At 41.6% G+C, this 26,722-nt stretch overlaps 1 protein-coding gene across 4 annotated transcripts; it reads left to right on the forward strand.

The window, feature by feature from the left end:
• Positions 1–137: 137 nt before the first annotated feature.
• FAM210A (family with sequence similarity 210 member A) lies at positions 138–19,709 on the forward strand. 4 transcript variants are annotated; one of them, XM_038163258.1, is made up of 5 exons: positions 138–175; positions 12,639–12,744; positions 13,959–14,431; positions 16,545–16,656; positions 17,699–19,709. In XM_038163258.1, exons 3-5 carry the CDS (start codon positions 13,983–13,985, stop codon positions 18,095–18,097), a joined length of 960 nt encoding a protein of 319 aa, XP_038019186.1. In that variant the 5' UTR covers positions 138–175; positions 12,639–12,744; positions 13,959–13,982; the 3' UTR covers positions 18,098–19,709. The 4 variants fall into 4 exon arrangements, with proteins under 4 accessions (XP_038019186.1, XP_038019195.1, XP_038019177.1 ...); XM_038163267.1 differs by having other exon boundaries at positions 143–175; positions 12,642–12,744; XM_038163249.1 differs by lacking the exon at positions 138–175 and adding an exon at positions 193–320.
• Positions 19,710–26,722: the final 7,013 nt, after the last annotated feature.

The raw sequence follows: 26,722 nt of genomic DNA on the forward strand, positions 1-26,722 counted from the left end.
GCAGTGGCAGTGCCGCATTGTCGATTGGACAGGATGCTCTTAAAGGTCCAAACTTGGTTCTGTGGAAGGCGGCGGAGTCCCAGCCGGGGCAGAGGGACTACGAGTCCCAGGGGGCTGTGCGAGAGGGAGGCGGTGCTCGCGCCTGCGCAGTGGGAGGGCGCCGCCGGGCCTGAAGGTGATGGTGGGGACGGGCGCCGCCGCACGTTGCGCGGGGCGGGGGGGAAGGCGGGGGGGGCGTGTGACGAGAGCGGCCGTTGGTGACAGCGGCGCGTGCCCGAGGCTCGCGGGGCCCCTGAGGAGCGGCGCGGGCCCGGCACGAGGTACCCGCGCGGCGGGGGCGGGAGCGGGAGCGGCGGGACCCGCGGGATCGGGACGGAGCCCCCACCGCCCCGGCTTGTGGGGGGATTGGGCTGCTGGCGCCCCTTCCTCCCGGCTGCCTTCCCTTTGACGAGTCCGCCTTGCCCGGCGTGGAAGGATGTCGGCCGCGCCCCAGGAAAGTGGGGTGGAAAGAAAGATTTCTTGGCAGGGAGATGACGCTGGATGGGCCTGGATGTTCCGTGGTGGGCTGCTGCTGCAGCATCTGGGTGGAAAGGAAGGGATTTGGGGATGGGAGCTCAGGCTGTGGAAGGGCAGCGGCGATCCCGGCTCCCCGGTGCCCAGTGACAGGAGCCAAGGAAACGGCACGAAACTGTGTCGGGAAGTTTAGGCTGGGTATTAGGCGAAGGCTCTTCACCCAGAGGATGGTTGGGCACTGGAGCGGACTCCCCAGGGAAGTGGTCACAGCACCAGCCTGGCAGAGCTCAAGCGTTTGGCCATAGTCTCAATCACAAGGTGTGATTCTTGGGATGTCCTGTGCAGGGCCAACTCCTGGCCGTGCGCAGGACATCGATGATCCTCATGGATCCCTTCCAAGTCAGCATATTCCATGGTTCTGTGTTACCACTGAAGGACCGCGGGTGGCTTATGTCCCTTAAGGGGGTTCTTTTCCTAGACCTGCCTATGTCTTGCCTTTTCAGAAAGCTTGAAGTGGTTGTACAAGTGTTTTATTGTCCATGTTATGTTTCTCATTGCTCCTGTTAATTAAGTATATCCTGGGAGTCAGACAGAGAAGTCATCAGAATTTTTGTTAAGGCTGTTTAGTGAAACATGGATCTATGTCATCTATTACAAACTACTTCAGCCTCACTAATGTCTATTTCCAAACCTCCCTCTACCAACTTTCCTGAAAGAGAAAACCTTACTTTGGACAGCAGTACACGAAGTGTCCTAGAATTCCTTACCAAAGCCAGTTCTTAAACTGAAAGTGTTCTTCAGCTTAACCCCAAGGTGTGATTGCTGTTAGAAGTATAAACATTAAATGGTTTGCCAAAGTTTTGCTGCTTTGGGAGGAGATAGGGCGCAGGTTCCTCGTTTGGAATGTGTTCTGCTGCCTGTGCTTATATGACTTGCAGCTGCTTCAGTGTGGGTATTGCATGCCCAGAGGATAGTATGTCACCACCATCTATCTCCTGTGGGGGGTGACAGCAGGTGTTTGTCTCCTTTGCTGTTTAATGGCTGTTTGAGGTAAAAAGCTCAAAAACGCTGACCCTTGTGGCAGCGTTACTGAATTGCACTCACTGCCTAAGAGGCACTTCCATCAGGGAATGAAAAAAAAAATTGTTGATTTGGGCAGGTGGATATCAGGTGGCTTCCTCATGGCAAAAACTGAATAGATAAATTCAGACTGTTAAAGAGTATGTTAGGAATGAAGTTTTGATCTGGTTTGGTTTTTAAAAGTTTCTGTGTAATTCTCCTGCTGTAGATGGTCTTTTCTGCAGGTAAACTACATCTTGTGTATGCTCATAGGTATCACTTGGAAACTGAAGTGTGTTTTTGCAAGACAGGGAGTTCTTGATGTCCCCTAATGTCAGATAAGGGCGCTCAGTTTGCATCTTGGCACATTTCTGGACCTGTAGGGAGTTTTTCCTCGTCTGGAAGACAAGGGCATGAGAAATTCAACAACAAGAGCAGGAAGAGCACTGATTTTAAAAAATGTAAAACTGTTAATGGAATCTCAGCAAATTCCTTGTAATCAGTTTAGTCCTGCAGGTTGGAAAGACAATCCAACATAGTTCTTTTTGGTGTTGAATGAGACAGTTGAAGATGAACTTATTTTCAAAATTAGATGCTGAAGCAAATTCATAATCATCAATATTTCAGTATTAGGAATGGAATAAAATCACTGAAAAGACTGAGACCTGGGCCCAAAACCTGATGGAAATCTTCCTGGACAGCCAGGTGTCATCAGAATGGATCATAAGGATTTTACTTTGATATGCTGAAAGGTAACTACCTAGTTCCATTACTTTATCAAAGTCGGGGTCAGAAATTCTTAATGACTCTTATGTGCCCCTGGTAGATTTTTTTACTTGAGATTAATGAATTGTGCCATGTGACAAGAACAACAATAAAAAAAGAGCACTGTTTAAGTTACAGAACTTTTTCTTAATTTTTGAGTCTTGAGTCATGACACCTCTAAAAAACATACATAATTCTTCATGTCCCTGTCGCTATAATAAAATTCCAGTGAGAGTAAAATGTTATTATTCAGTTTAAAAATCCTGATGATCTATTCTGATGGCACCAGTGATTCTATTTTCATAAATTTAGTTGAGTCCTGAAGGTACCAGTACAAGTGTGTTAAGTCCAACACACTTTGTCCATTGTAAATTTTGTCCAGAAAATTGTGATTTCAACAGGTACTGACAAGCCAGAGTGGTGTGCCTACTTAGGACTTTTTGTCTGGTAAGGACTGAAGCCACATCTTCTTTTAGGCATTGGCATTATACAGTAGGATTTACTCTGTTTGGAACTTTGTGCTTCCTCTAAAAATCTCCAACCCTTTGTAGACCAGTGCCTTCCATCACTCAGTTTTCTTCTCATCCTCTTCAAAAGAGCCACGTTTTTTGTTATGTTTCCAGACATGACCCTGCCCCTTCAAAATAAATTCATCTGAATGGTTAAGCTCTGTTTGTTCCCATCAGGAAATGAAAGGGACACTTAGATGGGCTATAAATTTAAATTCCCTGCATCTACTGTTTTATCTTGTCCCGAGAATTGACCTTGATCCCGTGTAACAGTTCTTATGTAAACCAAACAAGTTGTGGCTGTGATTGTGGCTTTGTAGAACATTGCAGCAGATGATCCCCTGCAGCTCTTTAGGACTTGCCATGTCCTTGAGGAGGGAGATGGAGGAAGGGAATGGTTGTTAATACAGTCAGATGCCCATAAACAAATTATAAAACAAATCAATAGCTTTCCAATGGATGAATTTTGTCAGTTGGAAATAAAAATGCATGAGTGGCTTCACAAGAAATCAGTGAGTCTCTTCCAAAAGTGGCTGGTGAAAGATTTTAGTAAAATGTGACAGCACTTAACTTTATCTGCAGTGGTAGTGCTTAGCCCCAGCATGTACCAGGCAGTTAACTGTTCACTCTTAATATTTTGTGAATTTAAAAACTGGCTTTACTGATGTTAAAATTAGATGGCATCATTTGCTTCCTGCTGTCTCAGACCATAGGATAGTACTTTCTGATGAGAGATGTTTCTGTGCTGAACCACAAGCCTTGGCCCTTGCTGATGACATCGGGCAGAAAGCAGTGTGCTTGCAAAGGTTGCAGTGTTGCAGTCACAGGATTCCTTTCCCAGTCTGAATACAGCAGTGTTGCAATGCTGCTGCTTCAGACTGTGAATAGGAATGTTATTAGGGTTCTAATACTGAAGTCTCATCAGAGCTCCTTCTGGTGTAAAGACAGCTCTCTGAATCTGATGCACTTTCAAACGCTTGTAGATGGTGTAATTTTGTTGTTTGCATGTGTTCTGTGCATGAAATGCCGTGAAAGGCATTAAACTGAATAATGGGCAAGAAGGTGTAGCCACTCAAGTATCGAGACCTTAATAAAAATAATACTCTCTTGTAAGAACTGTTCACGTTCATTTGTAGAGATGTTGGGAATAGCGTTTACTGAAAATTAGATGAAGACTGTGGTTTTGAGTGTGTGTGTGTTCTGTAAATGTTATGATCAGCCTCTTCACACATAATTTTTCAAGATATTCTGATTGATACTGCACATATTTCCCCATATGGAGAAATTTGAATTCACAACAGAGAATTCAGCACTTACTTTGAATATTTAGAAAAGATTTGTACTGGAAGTGAATGTCTGCCAACAGTAATTCTGCTGAAAGATGAACGTTCTGTATTTTTTGCTGGGAAAAATGACAGCTTTTCAGTGTTTGAAAGTGTGAAATAAATGTGGTGAGAGAATAAAAGAAAAAATCTTGAACCCAATGCTTCCACTGTGAATTCTGTTTTTATGGAAGCTGGGATTTTTTTCCAGTTTCACATTGGTTTACTTTTATTTCTACTTTGTTTCTAATTGTAAAGCTTCAGAGTTCTTCCTTGAGAATGTTTTTTGGACATCTTTAGAAGCATTTTGGGTGAATTTGATGAGTAAGAGACTTGGTACTTCAAGGTTGTTGTTTTAAGTGTCTTATAAAATTATTATATAATATAATTTGCACTTAATGTATTATTACAGATAGTACTGTTGCTGCTGTTGGGTTATGGAGAGAAGAAACAACAATGAGGCAAGACCTGTAAAGATCCAAAGTGGCAAAAATGGCATTTATCAAGGCTAGAAAGGAAACAGGTTTGGCAGTCACTGTGGAAGGTGGGGCAGAAGGCTGTAGAAAGCTGATTCTAAGATCGAAGTTTAAGCATATTCCTAATAAATGCCTTTTATAAGTAGTCAAGATAAAGTATTTGAATATCTAAGGTTGTATTGTGTAGTTTGGTGTGGTGGTTTGACTCTGGCTGGATGTCACTTGCCCACCAAAGCTGCTCTACCCCTCCCCTCCTCAGCTGGGCAGGGAAAAGAAAATACAATGAAAGGCTCTTGAGTTGAGGTAAGGGCAGGGAGAGATCAGTCATTGCTTGCTGTCATGGGCAAAACAGACTCAATGTGGGGAAATTGATGGAATTTATTACCAATCAAATCAGAGTATGGAAGTGAGAGGTAAAACAAACACTAAACATTTCTTCCTGGCACTCCTCCTTCCTTACCAGGCTTAACTGTACTCCCAGTTCACTCCCTACTCTTCCTCTCAGTGGCACAGAAGGACAGGGAAGGGGGGTTACAATCAGTTCATCACACCCTGTCTCTGCCACTGCTTCCTCCATAGGAGGAGGATTCCTTCCCCTGCAGCCGGGGATCTGTCCCATGGCAGACAGTCTTCCACAAACCTCTCCAACATGAATCCTTCCCATGAGCTGTAGTTCTTCATGAACTGCTCTAGTGTGGGTCATTTTCCACTGTGCTCTTTGCTTCAGGAGTAGTCTATTCCAGCATGGATCCCCCATAGAATCACAAGTCCTCCCAGCAAACCTGCTCTAGCATGGACTCCTCTTGCCCCAGGTCCTTACAAGACCTTCTCCAGTGTGGATTTCCTACAGGGTCACAGCCTCCTCTTGGCATCCACCTGCTCTGGCGTGGGGTCCTCCACAGGCTGCCGGTGGATCTCTGTTCCTCTCTGGACCTCCGTGGGCTGCAGGGACACAGCTCCCTCACCGTGGTCTGCATCACAGGCTGCTGGCTTGTCTCAGCTCCTGTGCCTGGAGCACCTCTCCCTCCTCCTTCACTGACCTTGGTGTCTGCAGGCCTGTTCCTCTCACATGTTCTCTCACTCTGCTCTTCCCTGGCCTCATTTACATCTCTGCTACAGTTTTTTTTTCCCTTCTTAGCTGTTTTATCCCATGGCTCTACCACCATCACCGATGGTCTCAGCCTTGGCCAGTGGTGAGTCTCTCTTGAAGCTGGCTGGCATTGGCTCTCTCAAACACGGGAGAAGCTTTGGCAGCTTCTCAAAGAAACCGCCCCTATAGCCCAGCCTCCACCAGAACCTTGCTGCACAAACCCAAGAGATCTGGGCAAAAAGGCTGAACTTTATTTGTGTCAGCACCATCTGTTTTTGTAAAAGTCACTGTATCTGCAGTGTGTCTCTAATTGTTTTGTTACATTTTTCATTAATAAATATTTTATTGCAATTCCAGAGACTTTAAAAATTAATTATTATAATCCACATTGTCTATATCAGTGAAGTGTTGAGTGACCAGAAAAACTATGAATTAAAAAATGAGCTTGGCTACGGGAATCCAAGTTGCAAGTAGCAGCAAATCTTGAGCAAGAGTTCAGTTTTTGGCAGCAACCTTTTGATTCATTGATGACTATTAGTGAAAATTAGTATGCACTGCAGCTCTGAATTTCATCGTAAAAGAAATATCTGAGCTCTGAACATAGAACTAATAACCATATTTCCAATGCATTTCAGCGTGTGTTAAAGTGTAGAGTCAAAACACGAGATGCTTAGTGAGTTGAAAGGGGCGAGGAATTTGTCAAATGAAATACAGTGCACTATTGAGAGGGAAGATCTTAAGAGATTCTCAAATAATGTTTTAATGAAGTGTAGAAAACTGATCTGTGTATTTTTTTGTTCATGTTTTAGCATCTAACCCCTCATCAGTTCAGTTGTGGGTTGTTTTTTTTTTCTGAGGGAGTTCAGAGTCATATGCAGGAAACTGCAGATCTGAGGCTTGCTTATGTGAAGTCCCTTTCCACCCCCTGTTATCCAATAGAAGCTTTCCACTGCTTTGTAAACCAGACCACTACACACATGCCCCATCAGCTACCTGCATGTCAAGGGCCCTGTGGCTGAAAACCCTCTGAGAGACAACCACAAGTGTTTTAGGAGGAATCACAAGTGTTTTAGGAGGAATCAACTAATGATACCTTGGGAGATACAAGGACGGAAGAAGCTATTAGGATTCAGAAAGTTACTACCTAAGTGGAATAGAAAGAGAATCAGATCTTATTTTGATCATTAGCCTAAAGTGGAAGGTAGTGTTAAGAAGCAGATGAATACAGCCCTGCTTTTAACTAACATAAGACTTTCTTTGACCTTTTTTAGCATAGATATATAATATGCCTATTTTTAAGTTTAGTTGCAATCTCTAGGCATAATTTCTCTGCCTTGCTTGTTGCAGACATGTCTGTAGAGTGACAAATGGACCAAAAGTAATCAAACCAGATAGCACTTTAAAAGCCAGATTTTTCCTTGACATCTGCCTATAATCTGAGAGGCTCTGGAACTGATACAGAGGATGATCCAGCAACACTTGTTGGACAGAATCATACACAGCAGAAACCTTTTGTGTTAGTAGTATGAGTTGTACTTACACAAAAATTCAGTAGAGGGCAGAACGAAACTTGTGAAAGAAGGAACCAGCGCTAACAGATGGAATAGCACCAGTTATTAAAAAAACAGAAACCACTACAGCTGATTGTGATCCTTTCTTTTAGAAGCATTTGAGAGAGAGCATTCACATTTTCATACAATGGTCAGCTACATGCAGTCTTAAGATCCAGTACTTCCCATCACAGAGGAAAATGGAGTTACCATGGACATATTGACTGTGCTGTTAAGGCTCCTGTTAAGCATTCCAGATGTATAATTCAACACACAGGCATTACATTACGTTCTCCTGCTTTATTTTTCTTCTGAATCCAGTGTGCAGACTTTACACGTGTCTGCAATATCTTTTGTTCTTCCTAAACTACTTCTTGTTCTTTTTAATATTTGAGTATTAGAAGATTGTAGCAGTGAAGATTACTCGGTGTGTAAGGACCGTGGAAAAGTTTATTTTACTTTTTTGATTTTGCTCAGGGTGTTTTAGCAAGAAGAGTAGTTTAGGTAAAATAAGAGTAATGAAGTTGTTGGCTTATCTCCACTTAGCATTATTGAGTTGTAATAATACGATCAATTAAAAAATTTATAGCATAGCATTTGCTAAGTGAAAATAGTGTAGAGGTAGGGTGGGGCTAATGCTTTGGGGTCATCTGTCTGCAAAGGTTTAGTCTTTTATTTGTTTAGTCTTTTATTTTAGTCTTTTATTTGTATTTTCATAATTCTACCAAGTTTTAAATAAATTCCATTGTGACTTATTTTGCATTACTCTCTTTAACCTAAAATGTGGTGTTATATTTTTAGACAGTCCTGAGTGGTAGACAAAACTACACAGCTAGTGATGCCCAAACTTCAAATTATAAGCAAGTTTCATAGTTTAGAATGAATAACAGTTTGAGTGGTACTGCAAAAGTAGTAAAGGTCAAAATAGAAATTCTAAATGTTCATTCGTGCACTCAAGGTATTAATACAAAGCATAAAAAATACCTGTGCACTGCCACTTTCCCATCTGTGGTTAGTGACTCCATGCTGTACCAACCCTTTGCAGTTACCAAGAGGTTTATAGTTTTATTTTACATTGAATTTAAGAAAAACAATGCTTTGCATGTATTGCATTAGTCTTAAAATGATTTTAAAATATGTACCCAGATTTTTAGGACACACATATATGTTTTCAGTTCAGTTGTGGTTTTCTTATTTTCTTGTTTTGGTTTATAAGCTTGACAAAATTAGTTTTGGGTTTTTTTGTATATACCATCAATGAGTTCTTGAAAAGAACAAGTTAAATCTGAAAACAAGTTTTGGGGGTTTTTTATTATGTTTAATAAAAATGTAAGCAACATGGTGGTGTTGTTTATTAAACTGAGCTGCTTGGATGAAATCTCTGTATTTGCTTTTTATGCAATCTGAAAGATGAGTTGAAAAGGATTTCTGAAAACTTGGTTTGTTTCCTTTCTAAATTCTACTCTGTCTGCCACACACAATTCTCAAAGTTTTCCAGATTTTACACTAAATATGACAAGAATGTAAATTAATTCTCTGTTTCCATAGAAAGGTGCCTTGGGAGTAGAAAAAGCTCATGGATTTTCATGGGGAACTCTCCTGTGGTATAATTAATGTTCTTTTTTTAAACAGTAACAGAACAAGCGAAAATGCTTTAAAGTCATCCATATTTACATATTGTGTCCAGAGTGTTTCTGGTATAACTGAGAAAATGATCCAGTGTTCTCTGCATATAGTATATGTATATACTATACTTATACAATTCCCTCAGATGCTTTCTGACCTCTTTTACAAACCAACTTAACACTAAAGTTTTTGCCATCTTTATGCACCCCCACCTTCTTATATTTTAATTTTTCTGGTAACTCAAAAAACTGAAAATAATTGTATTAGGGTAACCATATTTATACAAATTATCCTGATAAAAATTTCATCTGACAGTATCTCTGATGTGTTTTCTCTTTCCAACAGTATATATCCACAGCAGCCTTTGCCATACCTGTATTGGCCAGGCTTGTTACTTCTGCATTTTCTAAAGATTTCCTGGAGTTTTTTTTGCATAGAATGTGTTAGCACACATCCAAAGCTTTGTGACTTTGTGACAGTCACATAAACCAGCTCTGTGGCATTTAAAATTCCTGAACTTTTGTTGTCCTTGGGAACAAAAAGCAAATCTAATATCTACTTCCTAATTATCATGGGAAAGTAGAGCAAATGCAAGAGCTAGGATGCTCTTGTAGTATATCAGATTTATGCCAAAGCTGACCTGAATTGTAACACAAGTACAGAAGTTCCCTAAACAAAACCTCCAGCACTGCAATGAGAAGCTGATCTATACTTTTCCTTAAGAGGCCCCTAGGGTACTCCCTTTATGTCAGAGGCCTTGTTAACAGCTCACCATGAGACAGGGGTGCCTTCAGGAATTAAATGGATATCCAAGAAACCCAACCAGGAGTTTGTTTTGAACAGCCAATATCTCTACAGTTCAATTTACAGTCTGCTGGAGATCCTACTAAATTGTTAGCTGGGATGTGACACTGCTGAAGAGGAGACCATATCACAAGTGTTTGTACAGCATGTCATGGTTTCTGTAGCTAATATCTATTCTGTCACTGACCACATGGAATTCTTGGAGCAGAGAACTTTAGTTATTTTTATCCTTAGACAGATTTTTTTTCTTTGTGGCATTTTTTAGAGATGCTAATAAAGTAATCTAAGATGTTTTAAAACACCTTTCGCCCTGCTCCCACCCCACAGACAAGAGCTTTTTCACCTTGGTATCTGGAGCTTGTACCTCCTTGTCCTTTTCTGTACCTTTGCAGCATGATGTAAGAGCAGGAAAAATGTTAAACACGCTAAAATGAAGAAGCAACTTTTGAAAAGTCACTAGGTGCAATTGTGGATAACATTCAGGTAACTGTCCTGACTTCCTTAGAATCTGAGTGTTTTTAACAACGTAAAGTTACAGGGGCAATTGTATAGCTTGTGTAGCTCCAGTAATTCCTTTGAGAAGTATTATGCTAAGAGATGAAATTAGTGTCTCAAATCCACAGGCTGACACACTTCCTGCTGCCTGTTGAGTGCATAGGGTTTTAGGAAGTTCCGCTCACTAATAGTTTTAAAGGACAGGTTTCTCTGTATTCATCTCATGTTTTAGAGGGATGAAACAGTTAGTTTCATATTTATTTGGATCTCCAACCATAATTATTGTGCATTTTATATATCCTGATAAAAATTTGTTTGCATTGTTGAGCCAAGTAACTAATGTATAACAGTTGAGCGGCTGCACCCATTACCCCTGTAAAAATATTTGTTTCTTTAAAATGAATTTACAAAGTGCATGCAGTATTAATCTGTTACTTTATTCATGTGCCTTTCCTACATCATGCTGTAATCTTTATCACAGTTCCCTCATGCCAGTGCTTTTGGATAGCAGTGTAATACTCAATGTACCGACACTTCAAAAGGTCTCTCCTTTGTTCATTTAAATAAGCAAAGCACTTCCCTGTGAAACACAGTAAGGTCATTAGGAAAATTTTTACCTTGTTTCAAAAAATATTTTCATTTATCCTCTCAAACATAAGCACTGTCATATCTTACCCTTTCCTTATCTATCAAGCTATTGTGCTTCTCCACATTTTAAAGTGGAGAAACAAACAGTAAGCCGTTATGCAGAATATCAGCTAGAACCATACTATCTGCTTATAAGGTGCAAAACCTTTTTAGGTTCTACTGTAAATGTTTAATAACATTCCTTTTGACCTGCCAGGGCATGCATCATGGAGAAAAAAAGCCTTTAATTAATGACCTCCAAGTCCATCTGAGAATATAGGAATAAAAAATGGCAGGGAAAGTCTTGTAATAGCCCCAAAACTTTCTCTGCTCTAAAGCCATTGGTGACATTCTGTTTTTTAGTTTTACATGGTGCATGTAACTCAGTGAGCAAAGACCTTGAAACTCATTTACTGATCACAGCAGTGTTATGTGTTGCCTGACAAGCATTGGACACAGTGGTGACCTACACTCAGGAGAATGGAACCATTTCCTCCCCCAGTGTTCTGCAGCCACTGTACTGGGTCAGAGGTATTTGGACAGTGCTGGAATGCAAAACCTAGAAGCAGTGTTCTGAGAAGTGCTACTGTAAATACACTACAAGGAATGGAAAAATTCAGAAATGCTTGTTCAGCTTCTCAGTCCTGTGCTGAAGAATGATCTCTTCCCACGGCTGCTAGAATACAGTGTCGTGTTAATAACATAAATGACTCAAAATTATGGTTTCCCTCATGCTGTATGGTGGCAATTTGCAAAGCTTGTTTAACCCAGGTATTTTTCAATAGGGTACTGGTGAACAGTAGAAGTCTGACTCAAGAGCCTCCAGATTCCCATAGGTGGATGCCTTTTGCTGAGTCTGCTGGCTGGATATTGAGAAAATCTACTTAGGGCAGACGCTCAGTGCTGTGTACTATTAGTGAGAGGGGAAAACTGTTCTCTGTGGAGAATGTTATCCCTCAGGAAAGAACTGTAAGTGGCAGTAGGCAAGGAATGCAGTTGTCATGTTCCAAGTTTGTTGTTACAATTTCTATAAATCAGTTAAGTAGTTGGCATATGATAGAGTGCCATCTGAACACTTGAGTTTTACTGAGTGTTTTCACTACTTCTTGTTTTGAGAAGCAATTGCATTTGGATTTCAGAAGTAAGCAAGAATCTCTGCTTCTGGTAAAACTAGAGCTACCACAAGCGATTGCTGCTTCCAGTGAAGTCTTACAGAAAACTGAGTCGTGGAGGGCCAGTACCTGTAGCTGATTTACTGCTCCATGAGCAGCAGCAGCAGCACTTCTTGACTCCCACCGAGTTCATAACTCAATAGGACAGAGTAACTGCTTCTTTGTATAAAGATACAAGTTCCTTTTTCCCTGTTGATGCAGTACCTCCTGTTAGCAGGAGTTCAACAAAAGTGTGTGTCTGTGTGTCACAAGCAATGCAGATGTTCCCAGGGAGTTTGAAACCTGGGAATTCGTCTTCTCCCCACATCAAACATTGTAATTCTAGTAATTTCCATTAATTCAAGTACAGCAGTAGCATAAAACTACCGAGAAAACACACAGGCAGGACTGTTCCAACAGATCAATTTGGATTATGAAACTTTGCTCTCTTGGAGGAGAAGAGTGATTCAAAGTTGAAGAACTCCTAAAATTACACAGAAGAAATCTCCCCTTAGCATCTCAGTATTCTAAAGGGAATTAACACCTATAACTTCTTCAATTTCAAGGTTTCAGGCTGACCAGAAATAAATCTTCATAGGATTAATTTGCTCTTGTTGCTATCTCTCTAAATGTGCCCTTTTTTCACTTTAGCAGGGTCCTCAATGTGTTCAAGACATATTTGAAAGGTGGGGAACTAGTGGAAGAGTTGCAACTTTTTGAAGACACACACCTTACCATATCTAGAAAGTAATAAAGGGTATGTATGGTTTCACTTTTTTTCTTTTTTTAACTTCTTCCTGTGTTAGGAAGTATTGATCATTTTCTGCAGCCTAGAAGAATTCACTGCTAAAGCACCTGGTATATATCTAAGGTGAAGGGAAAGCAGATATGATGTTTAAATTACATTTCAATGATTTCTAGTTTGGATAAAGAATTGTTGTGACAATTAAAAATGGGAAAGCGTTAGTAATGTACAAAACTTGTAATGTCACTGACTTAAGGGGCATTTGTTACATCATTTAGCGTCACTTTTTTTTTTTTGAAGGGAAGGAATGTTAGTTCTGTAACTTGCAGCCATTGAATAAAGGAAAGGAAAGTATTTCACAATTTCAAAGCATGCATTTCGGGGGGTGAAATTATTTCTTGATGTCTATGCATGCAAAACTAAATTCCTTTCTTCTTTGTGGGGAAGCTCTCAATAGTCATTTCAGACTTTCAGGAGTAACTGTTAAGTATTCAAAATCATAAAATTAACTGGGTTATTCCACAGTTTTAAAATATTCTTTGCATTGCAGTGTTTGGAAAATTGCAATTCAGTTTTGCTCATGTTAATATATGACATTCAACAGTACCTTCCCCATTCCTGATAGTTGTTACTGGCAGGGTTTTACAGTTACATTTGTTACTATTTAAGCTATTGCTTGATTATTAATAATTATTTCTATTGGGGTTTTTTTTCAAATTTTATGAACCTCTACTGAAAATAGTATAGAACATGAAAAATTTTACCAAAACTAAGAATGCACTGACACCAAAAATAAATGTTAATTGCAATTACTTCAGTGAATTTGTAATGCATTTATGTAGGCTCAAAGTATCACTCAAGTTATCGGATGCTACTGTAAGTGAAGTTTAAGGGTAACTTTGCAATGGCTGTGCCAGGTTTTATAGATAAAATCAGTAGATAGTACTAAACTCCTAAGAATGTTTTTTGCGAGTAGAGTGATGATTTTAGCAGTGGGGAGCAGAGTATTTTAAGTGAAGGGGCTATTTTAGTTCATAATGCTGAAGAAATTAGAAAACTATTTCCTTAATTCTGGAAGGTAACCATTTCTGCAAAGAAAGATAAGGAAAACCTTTTTAAAGTAGAATAGAAAGCCATTTAAAATTTGAGAATTTTAAGTGGCATTGGAGCAAGTTGAAATCACACCATTGAAATGCAGTTTGTTTACTCTTGTTTCTTCTTTATAGAAACTTCATCCACACTTCACCAAAATGCAGCGGAGTCTGTTACACTCTGCATCTCAGCTGGTGCATGGGACGTGCTGGTTTTTCCCTCGCACTGGTGTCTTTCAGTGCTTAAAAGGACAGTCTGTGTTGCCTGATGTGAGATGCAAAGTGATTCTGGCACTGGACCCTCCTAAACGATGTCTTCATGCAGGTGCAGCTCACTTTGCCTCAAAGAAAACTGCTTTTTCATCACAGCCAGCAGACACTTCTCACAAAGTACCAGAAGAGAGAAATCCTTTGCCTTTGGCCACTGATGCACCCAAGCAGAGCCCTGCAGAGTCAGATTCTTCAGAACCTGATCCATTACAAGATAAATCAATTAGTCTTGTTCAGAGATTCAAGAAAACTTTTAAGCAGTATGGGAAAGTCATGATTCCAGTGCACATTGTGACTTCCACTGTATGGTTTGGATCCTTTTACTATGCAGCCATGAAGTAAGTTGGTATTTTGTTGCAGTGCCCAATACCATGGTTGAATTGAGATCTACTAGTGAAAGGACATGTAAATTATTATTGCGTGTTTAAAAGTGCCTTTATATTTAAAAGAGAAATGTGGCTACATTTTTGACTAAAGCATAAGGTTAATATTGAAAGTATATAGGATTCATGAGAGTGTCATGTACATACTATTACCATGCAGTTACTCTGTGTACCAGGTATGGTGCTGACATTTAAAGGAATGCCCATCTCTCCAAAATGATGAATGGATGTAAACAGCATTGAAATTATTAGTAATCTCTCAAAAGCTAAAGATAGGGATTTGGAATCCTGATTACGAATGGCTAGTTGAGATCTTTGTAAACCTTTTCTTTTTTTTGCCCTTGGATTTCAGATTACCACTTTCTCCCTGCTTCATCCCCAGTCCCTCCTCATAACTGGATTTCCATTTCATGTATTTACCTCACTTAGTTGCTCACAATGTGTATCCCCTCCTTTTTTTTGTTTCTGTTTCCTGTCTTTCCTGCAATCCAGTGAAAAAAATGCTGCTGTAGACCATACTTTTTAACTGGAAATTAAATATTTGTGTGATTTAAAAAAAAAAAAAAAGCTTAAGTATTCTAATTTTAGTTTCTTTTAGTTACAGCATGTATTAGATACCTTCTGGAAAACGGCATTTATCAGAAAAAACTACTACATCATTATGAGCTGGTAGTTTGCTAGTTCAGATGAAAGAGGTTTTATTTATCTGGAAATAGTTTGCTAAATATAAGCAAATGTTTGTCTCTGGACTGCTGGTGTTGTATATTTAATAATAGAAAGCATGAAACAACGAGGTTTGTGGTGGCAAGGATGGAACTCTGACATCAGAATGCCTTACTGCACAAGTGTTTGTTTTAGTTACTCTAACCAGCTGGCATAATTGCCCTTTCTGGGAGCTATAGATCCAAATGTCATTCTAAATTTAGCTCATGTCAGAGGAATAAAGGTCTTGAACTATAAAAATATTTTGCTTTGAATAAATTCAGGTTGATGCTTATGTCCAGACATTTCACACTGAGTGAAGATTACTTTTCTTGAAGCTCTAAAGCCTGCTGCTAAAGTAGGTATTTGGCAGATGAAAACAACTGAAATATTCAACTAGAAACTAATTAAACTAATTATAACAAAGCTTCAGTTTGTTATGCCACAGGAGCAGTGCCCTCTTGAAGTGGAAAAATAACTCTCAGAATGACTGGTCACACAAGACTGAGCAGCAGTGGTTTATGAAATGGCACAGTTAGAGCTGTCTTTCAGCTCCTACTAGATCTCCTATCCCTGCTCTGGGAATAGGCCTTCAGACTGTAGGTTCTAGCAACTGTCGGTAAATTACTGCCTGTTACTGTTCCTGATGCTGAAGTGAATGCATGCTCAGAAGAATGCTTAAAATGTTAGATAGAAATGGATAACGGTACTAATAATATAAAATCTCTAAATATTGGAAACTCAGGTCTTCTATAAATGTGTGTAGCTTTCTTCTATAATATAAAGATGAGGTTTCCTTTCTCTTTTGGTGTTTTCCTGGATGTCAAAGAGAAAGAAATTGTGATAGGAGCTCCCTCCACCATCTTGACACCTTATATTGACACAGTAGAACAACTGAGCACAAAGCCCCTGAAGCCCTTGTCCATGTAACATGTTGTTTCCTTTTCTTTTGCCACATTCCATGTTTGATATATTTAGAAGTTAATGGAGAACACTGTCTGAAATTTTAATAGAAACAAAAGGTAATTTTAGACAAAACAGAGCGTGAAATTGAACGTGCACAGCTGGAACCTGAGTAGCTGTCTTACCACCATTACATCTACTTACCTCAAACACAAACTGGGACACAGGTAAGTTAGAAACCATTCCACTCAACAGAGATAATATAAATGGGTCACCTTCTGTAATGCTGAAAAAACATTAATTTTTCCTATGGTCAGAAACATAAATCCTGTAAGTTTATTGCTTAGATAAAAAAAAATTTGTTTTCAAATTATGAAGTTTGTGTAATAAAGAAATAGTACTCTAAATTACAGTTCAGGTTTCAAATTCCCATTCAAGTTACCAATGTTTTTCTCTTTTATAGTGGGGTGAATGTTGTTCCATTCCTAGAGTTGATTGGCTTACCAGACAGTGTAGTAGACATCCTGAAAAATTCCCAGAGTGGAAATGCACTAACTGCATATGCACTGTATAAAGTAAGTATAATTATAGTTTGTAAATAAGCTCTAAGTCTTGCCTGGTGAACTAAACAGGGTTTACTTGTTTACAGCAGAAAGAATTAATTAGTTTTCTTCGATAGCTACATGTACTTTAGCATGCATTTTGTGGTAAAAATAGTCCCATGCAAGTTGATATGTGTTCTGTGTTCCTTCAAGGAGTCTATCTGTATTTCTAAAATAACTTCTTTGCTGCAGAAGTATTGCAGCCTTCTGAGATGACAATTAAGTTATTCTTCTGTATCTCTGATGTAATTAGCAGAGACAAAGAGGTTAAGTCTAAACACCTCATTGAAATTCAGATAAAAGGACAGTTATTTTTATCCTAGATGATTTTTTGTCTTCCCCTTAGATGTCCATCACTCTCAAGTATTTTCATTGCCATTTGAATCAATTACTTACATTCAGGTTTGGGTTTCCTTTTATTGCTTTATGTGTGCAAAGTCTGTGTTTGGGAAATTTGAAACAATTCAGACCATTCAAAAACAAGGTACAGTATTTGCAGTACATGCAACTCAATTTGTTTTGTTTCTATAAGTGATGTCCTTCTTGCCTGTTTTCAAAGGGGTCACTTTTCCAAACAAAATGTGAAAGTACGATTCTTTCCAATTTTTCCTGTGCCTAAAAGAGACCAATAAATAAATATGGTTAAATATAAAGATGTTGTTGTAGCTGGGAGATCTGGAAGTGTTGGAAGAAACTCGGTGTTCACATGCAGTCTGTTTTGAATTGCATCAAGATGCCGAATGATTGTCCTACAAGCTGCACAGGGAGAGTTTGTGTGTTGATGAATTTTTTTAAGGGAAGTCTAATGTCCTTGCTGGCTCTGACAAAATGATACTTTAAGTAAAAGGTATGCATTTCTAGGGGATGCACTGTAAACTGGCTTATTTCCTTATAAATTGAAGATATCTTTAGAATCTGACACTGGTCAAAATAAATTTTCAACATAAAGAAATACCTTTTGCTGGATGTTATTTTCTTGTTTTATCTATGTGGTATATTCTCTGGTTTCTTTAAGATTGCAACTCCTGCCAGATACACTGTGACTTTGGGAGGAACATCTGTCACTGTTAAATACCTACGTAAGCATGGCTACATGTCCACACCACCACCAGTAAAGGAATACCTACAAGACAGGATGGAGGAAACAAAGGATAAAATTACGGAGAAGATGGGGGAAACAAAGGATAAAATTACGGAGAAGATGGAGGAAACAAAGGATAAAATTACGGAGAAGATGGGGGAAACAAAGGATAAAATTACGGAGAAGATGGGGGAAACAAAGGATAAAATTACAGAGAAGATGGGGGAAACAAAGGATAAAATTACTGAGAAGATGGGGGAAACAAAGGATAAAATTACTGAGAAGATACAAGAAACCAAAGATAAAGTTTCATTTAAAAAAATAAAGGAATAGGAGAGATGCTTAATTTTTGGATATATCAAACTTAGCACTTTAACCCTTTGTGAGGCAGGATATGCAAAGTGCACTTCTGAGCTTTTTTTTCTTTTATATTTTTTACCCTTTGTCTGGAGACGACAATTGCTACGTGGATTTAAAGGTTAAAGTTCCTTGGGGAAGAGGTTGTGACCTAAAAGTTTCAATTTTCAGAAGGAAAAGTGAATCTCAAATTAGAAGTTAACACGTCCCTTGGTAATAATGTTAAGAATTACTCTTCCCTCTTTTGTTCCCACACTCTCCTCCTCAAAATGAAGGCGATTTCTGCCAAGAGCCACTACTCTGTTCTTCTCCCATCATAGTGCACAGCCATGGTTCCACTAGACTGAGTCTTCCATTAAATAAGAATGAAGATTTCTCTGTTGGGAAGATCAGCATGTTTAGGTTTTTAGAGAACGTGGACTCAAGCTTCTTCAGTCGTGATCATCTCTCAGTTTGGAGCAGACCATTGTCACTGATACTGCACATGAAGGAATTGATGGATCAGCTACTCAGCAGGAATTCATTACAATGGCTTCCTTGGCTTCAGCCAGGCTGCTGTGGTTTACAGGCTGAGACTATGAATCTTTCTTGAACAGTGCATCTCTTCAGAAATCTCAACTGAAAGCTATAAGAAGATGAGTTAATCACAGTAGCCATACTGTCAAGTATACTTTGTTTCCTGAAGCTGATTTACAGTACAAAGTCATTAAAATCAATAATTGTATATTAAACACTAGGATTTTGTTCATTGTGTTAAAGTTTAAAAACCTGCCCTATTTCTTTTTTGAAACAAAAAAATTTGAAAGAAAGTTTATTTGAGAAATTGCTATACTAAGGGGCTTTTTAAACACATGGAAAGTTAGTGTTAAACCCCAAAGTTCCTCCTCCTCCCTCAGTAAAACAATTTTACTAAAATGAGCATGATTTCTGAGACAGCGATCACAGTCTACCAAACTTTTTTCCCCTAGATTAATTCAAGCAAACACTTATTCATACCTGAAGGCTGAAATGCTGTCTCAGATGTCATAAAGGACTAAAGTTGAAACTGTTCTATTTGGCTGGGCAGGCAAACTTCTCTCAGTTTTATTCAAATGTAGGCAGAATTGGAGTATTTTTTTCCTATTTCTACTGCAGATCTCACTTTGTAGCAACTCAGCATGTGTAAGTTGTTTAACAAAGGTGCTTTTTTCAGGGGGATATGGGGAAGCAATAGAATTGGACCCTGAGCATTCCAATTGACTGGAGTGAAAAAAAATATAGCTGCTGAAGTATCAGCTCTGCCCTACTGTCCTGTTCTCATTCAAGTCACTGAGGGCTTCTCCATGTTTAAGTGAGTTGAACTTCATTAACTTAATTGTGCAGGATTCATTACATACTTCTCTGCCTCTGCCCACATGTTAAATAGTGACTGCAATCTAATGCCTACCTCACAGGGATGTTGTGAGGAATAATCATTGTATATTCAGTGACCTGAAGATGTAAAGTGCCATGTTTCTGATAAAAATTATTTTAAAAAAATTCTGTGAACTCTCACACTGCTAAGTACTACTGTTAAGGACTAGAGTTAATAGATGCTATTTTGTTTCTCGCTTTTAGTGTGCTTTTCCTTACTGTCCCCCTGTACACATTCTTCTGATATTGGCATTTCTTCTGATTTCCCACTTTTGGGGGCAGTATTACCCACATCATGCAGGACCCTGCAAAGCCCAAAGTGTGCCCCAGTAACATTGCATGGTCACTCTCAGTCTGGGGCCACATTTGGGACCCTTTCAGTGCAACTCACATGATCCAGCTCTTTACACATGGCAGGGATTGCCCAGGGGCACCTTGGTGTCCTAGGATGAGGTTTTAGCCCTTGGACAAGTTCATTACACCATCTCTTCTTGCCCTTCCCCTTGCCCAGCTGGCCTGGGACTACTCCAGTGTTTACATGCTCTATCTCTACTAATGCTAAGTACAAAAGCTGATTGACTTGAAGTTGACTGTCCTGTGTGATCATTTCTGTGGCTGCAGGAACAACTCACAGGGACTCTTACCAAGTGCCTTCTCTGTGTAGGTGGTCAATTTTGCAACATGGAGAAGCTTGAGGACTTTCTGGGACAACCACTTCCTCCACCCAGCATGTCAATTGACAAAGCACGTGGCTCCATTTATACAAAGTTAGAGGGGAAATCTTCAAGACTTTGGAAGTCTGACCTGGACAGCTTTTGTGACAATTAGTCACCTGCTTGGTTGTACCGGTGACCTTGTCTCAAATTGGCTTTATATGGAACCTCTGCCTCATTAGTGGCATTAGAGAGCACCTGGGGAGTTTCCTGGGCTGCCCAGGGAATGAATGTAAGGCCGCCTGGTGCCCAGCAGGTACCCAGGCTATGCTGCAGTTTTAACTAGGCTAAAGTTGACTTTCATCCTGTATCTCACTTATAAATTATCTTGCCATGACACTAAGGTGCAGTTCTTGTTAGTGACAGTCAGCCTTAGCATGAGTCGGCATGGCTGGCAGCCAGGGGCCACCACCCTTTGAAGAGGCAGTGTGCCTGCACTCTGCTGGCAGGCTGGGGCAAGCAAGGGGCACCTGGGGACAGCACAGGGTCTCCTGGTACCCAGGCCAGCACAGTTGGCACACGCATGTGGCAGCAGTGTCCCTTAAGGTGGAACAGCATCAGTGAGTGCCTTCAGCAGCAGAGAAGGACAGGGGAGCAGGTGCCATGGCCTGGGAAAACAGTTTGGCCACAGCACCAAGAAGCCCTGAGGCAGCCCACTAGTGACCCAAGCAAGGGAGTGCCCAGCGAGTGCCAGGAGTCCTTGGTGAGGTGAAAAGCCCAGACAGAAGCCCAGCAGCAGCTTTGATTGCCTGTAGGACCATTCAGTCAGTGCTACCAGGGCTTGCCTTTTTACCTCTTGCTGATCAGCATCCTCGTGGGAAAGGGTTCTCCCTTCAGGCTCTAGAGGGTGGGTGGAGGTGTGGGTCCCTCCACCTCTGCAAAGCTTCAGAAATCTGGTGAGACCAGGACTGAGACATCCATCACTATGTGTACAGCAGGGAAATGGCTGCTTTGGCAACCTCTCCCACTGCTGTCTGCTCTCTGCCTCACATGTAACACCGCTGCACAGCATCACCAAGACACAACCTGCAACGAGGCTGGACCTGAAACTGGGACACTGCTCAACTGTAAGCCTGAGCAGGCTGGGCCTGCAATTGGGCATCCCAAGATGAGTCCAGAGTACATGCTGCGATCAAAGCAGGGAATCTGTGTCAAAACTGGGGCCACAGGATGGAAGTGGAGTAGATGTTAAGGTCCAAGCAGGGGCCAGACCTGAAATCACAATCCAAGATGTGACTGGACCTGAAGCTGCAAACCAGTGCAGAGCCAGAGCCAACATCACAACTCACTACTTGGCTCAGGCCTAAGTTGCTGCTCAAGGTGGGGAAGAGACAAAATCAAAGCCCAAGTACTGTCCAGAGCCAAAATTGCAGCTAAAAGTGGGCCCAGAGTCAAGATAACATCCCTGCTGGGACTGGAACAAAAGCCAGTATCAGGACAGAACAGCAATCACCACCTGAGGTAGTGCCAGAGCCAAAAAATTCATAACCCAAGATGGGCTGGAACCAAAGCCATGGCCAGAGATAGGAGCCAGAGCCGACACTGCTGCCCAGACTGCTGTGGCACTCACTGTCTGAGCATGGGCCAGAGCCAAATTTGAGTTGGAGGCAAGTAGTGGTCCAAGACAGGGCAGGAACTGAAGATGATGAAGTTTTAGCTCTCATATTTTTCAGATTCTGTACTGCATTAATATATAACTCTGAACTTCATATGAAGTGTTAGCAAGTGCTCTTCACAGCTGATACAAAACAATCCTTTTCCAGCCTGTGAACCAAGGTCACCAGGCTCTTGTACTGCCCAAGGTGTTACCTTTGAGAGCCTTTTTAATAAATACCTACTTTATTTCTCTTCCTCTGTCTAGCTTCTGATCTAGGTAACCTCTCTAGCCATCCAAGTCACAGCCGAATATTGGGCCAGAGCTGAAATTGTGCCCAGAAATGCCACTGAGATGAAGCCACAGCTCAGTATGGGGCTACAGCCACTGCCACAACCTGCTATCCAGCCCTAGCCACAGTCACAGACCAAATAGGTACTGAAACTAAAGTAGCAACCTGTTATTGGGCCGGACCTGTCTTAGAGGTCCAAGATGTGTCTGGAACAGAAATCATGGCCTGAAATTACAATGGAGCTAAAGTCACATCTAGAGATGCAGCCAGAGCTGAAGCCATGGCCCAAGATTTCCCCTAGAGGCAGAAAACAGCCCAAGATATGACAAGGAACATATAGCAACCCAAATAGGGGCCAGAGTCATAGACATGATCTGAGATTGAGCAACAGCCAAAGATACAGCAAAAATGGCACCACCACTGATGTTACAGCTCAGGGTGGGGTTGGAGCTAAAATCACAGTCTGATATAGGGCTGGAGCCAAACTTGTGCCTTGAAATGAGGTCAGAGCCAAAGTCACAGCTCAATATGGAACTGGAGCAGAAGCCATGATATTCACCAGGGATGGAGCAGGGACCAGAGCTGAAGCCCTGATCCAAAAACTGAGCCAAACTCATGGCCTCACAGTGGACAGGAGCTGAAGACGTGGCTCGAAAATAGCCACCAGTCATTGAACAGGGAACAGGGCTGAAATCACTGCCCAAGAAGCAAAAGTTGCAGCCTGAAATGGGCTAAAGCAGAAGTCATGAACCAAGCAGGGACCAAAGGCAAAGTTGCAACTGAATATCAAAGTAGAGACAAAGATGGCCAGGTGGCCAGAGTCTTGGTCACAGCTTGACACAGGACTGAAGCTGAAGTAGTGGCCCAAATAAGAGCTGCAGTAGCCTCCCAATCGGGGCCAGAGCCAAAGCTGTGATCTACCATCAAGCTGATGGCAAAGCATCTGGCCAATATCAGGCCAGAGATTAAGTCACAGCCCAATACCAATCCAGAATCAAAACTGCAATCAGAGCCAAAGCAGGAGCAAAAGCAGGAGCCCAAGATGGAAATGAAGCCAAATTTGTGGCCTGAGCAATAGCAAGCCAAAATTGCAGATGAAGATGTGGCTGGAGACAAAGTCACAAGCCAAGACGGGGCCAGAGCCAAAGCCAGGGCCCAAACAGTGGCCAAGTCACAGCAGCCTTCTGAGATCCATAGCCTGGGCAAATCCAAAGCAGCCACCTGAACAATAGCCAGAGCCAAAGTTACGGCCAAAGATGGGGCTGATGCAAAAATCTCAACCCAGTGTTGAGCCAGAGCTGCAGTAGCAGCCTGAGGTGAGCCAGAGCTCAAACTGCTGCCACAGATGGGAGCAAATAAAGTCTCACTCCAGTATCTCTACAAAGCTGAGGTTAATAGCTCAATTTGGCACCAGTCACAGCCCAAGCAGGGACCAGAGCCAAAGTTGCTGCCCCATGTCAGGCCAGACCCAAAGTCATAAACCAAGAAGGGCAGAGCAGAGTCAAAGACCAAGCAGGGGCAGAGCAGGCATGGGAGCCTGAGCTGGAGCTGGAGTTAGAGCCCTGTATCAGGCTGGGGACAAGCCTGTGAGCCAAGATGGTACCAGAATCAAAGCTGTGGCTCAGGATGGGTCCTGGAGCTGCGACCATTGCCAAAGACAGGGCTGGAGACATGGTAGAGGCCCAAGGTGGCTCTTGATCTCTACTCACAGCCTGAACAGAGGTCAGACTTGCAGTCACAGCCTGATGGGACCAAAGCCAAAATCATAGCCCAGCCACGGGCCAGAGCTGAAGCCTGATACTAAATTGGAGATGAAGATACAGGGCCAAGGAGCAGGGGCTGGAGCCCAGCTCAAAGAGTGATATACAGCCAGAGCCAAACCTATGACCAACTCTGGGCTGGCACTCAAGTATTGGCCTGAAACAGTCAGGAGAATAAGTTGCAGACCAAGATGGAGCTGAGTGGAAACAGCAGCTCAATATAGGGCCCAAGCTGAATTCACACCCTGAGCAGGACCCAGAGTCAAAATCATGGCCCAAGATGGGCTCAGAACCAAAGTCAGAGCCTGACAGGGGAACAGCTGAAGTCTCAGCTCAAGAGGAGCTGAAATCTTGGCCTAAACAAAGGCTGGAGCTGAAGGAATCGTGAAAATGGGACCAGTCAAAATAATGGCCTGAACAAAGACCAGAGCCAGTCACAGTTGAAATTAGTGCCCAAGATGAAGGTGCAGCTGAGCCTTTTGAGCAGGGTTGGTGCCAAAGCTGTGACCCGGTAACAGGCTAGAGCAAAAATAGTGACTCAAGATGCTGCTGGAGCCAAAGTTGAAAAAAATTCCTCTGATTGTGTCCCCTTCGGGGTGTCAGCTTAGGGCATTGCATCACATTCATCCTTGTTCATCACTTACCATCAGCAACAATAATAATTAGAGAATTGTAATTATCCCCTGGCAATTAGCTGCCTATTTTTATGATCTTCTCAAGTAGAAAGAATACATCTTGATTTCAAAAGCCCGCAGGGTAACATGTAGTGTTAAGTTTGGGCTTGAGTTTGATGAATTGATTGGACAATCAGAGAGGAGGGAACACAGGGGAGGATATTCAGGCTTGTTTAGGAATAATGCCCAAACATGCTGCTCGAGTCAACTCCATTGCCAGTCAAGTATTGAATAGTTTGTGTCCTCCTCTCAAACTCATGCTGAATCAAGAATCTTATGTACTCTTGCAGTCAGAATAAAGTCATAAAACTGATGTAATTTTCACCTGAAATGCTATGCTGAATCCATCAGAAATGCAATTGGCATCCTACATTTAATATGAATCAGAACTGTACTGCTGGGAGGCTGGTAGTAGAACAGATCTAGCACTGGTAATTTCAATGGGCTGCCTTGGTGACCTAAAGCAGGCATGGAGAGCACAGGCTCCTTGTGAACACTGCCGTGACCTGGCCCTTGTGCTTACTGATGACCTCCCACCTGGGGTCACAAAGCAGGTGGAGACAAAATCCAGCTCCACCATCAGGTTCTAAAAACACAGGCTGCAAGTTTACCTCACATCCTTTCTTAGTTATCATTTCACATGGATTTGTTCATAGGCACAAAAAGAGTTGCCAGACCTTGTAAGGATGTGGATGTGAGCATGAGAGAAGGCAGAGATGAGCAGTGATGCTGTACTTGCCCTTCAGCTGAACAGACTCTGCAGTAAGTGGTGCCGAGTCCCCTCAGCTGGCACTGTCAAGCACTTCCACCAGCGCATTTGCACCAGCTCTTTATCCAGCCACTGCCTGAGAGCTGCCTTGGAGCACCTTTCCCCCAAAAACAGGTGCCTGCACACAGCTATCTCCAGCTACCTCCCAGATGTGGCAGCTGTGTTTTAATGCAGAAAGAGACCTTTGGATGAATTGTAGTGGAGAAAGAAAAATTTCTCAGCCTTGGCTAACCTACGACTAATGATATAGCTAAATACCTGAATAAAGTTTTTATCCTGGATTAGATTAGAAAAGCCATGAGAATAAAGAGAAGACAGTGTAATTTTATAGAAGTGAACTCAAAGTCCTGCCTAATGTACTAACAGTGTATTTTCTATTGCTGGATTGCTGTGCACTAGCCCTCACACCTCTACACAGATGTACCCACATACAATCTTCTTCAAAAAAAAAAGGAGTGCCAGTGCACAAGCAGCACTCAAGCTACAGCTGCACAGTTTACTCTTGAGTACAGTTTTACTGCAGACAGGCACTTTACTTCTGTGCCCCTGTCAGGTGGCGATTTTAGTGCACCTGATGCCATTTCCCTGACAGAGCACAATTTTCCAGTAAAGTGTCTGATTGCCCTAGCATATGGCTGGAGAGAGCAGCATGCATATTATCTACAGGTATAATAATATGAGAGGGCTTGCATGCTGAGTATTTAATGCAGTTATCACTCAGCCACAGGGCTTTTCATGTTTGCCAATGCACCTCTTGCTGAAAAGCTGTGACACCCAGTACTGCACCTGTAACTTCCCAAAACAAACACAGTCAGTCACTATCAGCACCTTTGATCTGCAGAAGGAGGGGGGGGGGGGGTCAAAGAAACCAGACTGACTCTGCAGTGCCTCAGTCAAGCCTTACCTGTTAGGCTTTTCCTGACAGTACATTAGTTGAAGTTACCAGCTCATCAACTTTTCCCCCAAGAGATATAAAGTTTGCAGCATAAGCAAATTTTATAGCACTTACAGTCCTAACCCCATTGTCAGGAAAGAACTAGCTCCTATCCTTTTTGCTGTTGCCATAAACCCTACTGAGTGGTTATGCAAGCACACTTGTGCTTTTATATTTGACTTACATGTCTTCTTCACCAAGTAAAGCCAACCAGGGCAAACTTGGCTCAGCTCATGAAATATTCACAGCACTGTAACACAATTACATGTGTATGCATATACACTGGGACATGTAATAAGGAGGAATGTTCTCACTGCTTTGAGATGAAAACCACTTTTTTCTTTTCCCCTAAGAATTTCTTGCTGCCCAGGGTTAAATGTAGGTCAAGCTGTCTGAGCCCATGTCTGTGGCACACAGAGCAGGATTAAACTGGAATTTTCCACTCAACTCAACTGTCAATCACTATAATGTCT

Source organism: Motacilla alba, chromosome 2, assembly GCF_015832195.1.
Source record: "Motacilla alba alba isolate MOTALB_02 chromosome 2, Motacilla_alba_V1.0_pri, whole genome shotgun sequence".
NCBI lineage: Eukaryota > Metazoa > Chordata > Aves > Passeriformes > Motacillidae > Motacilla > Motacilla alba.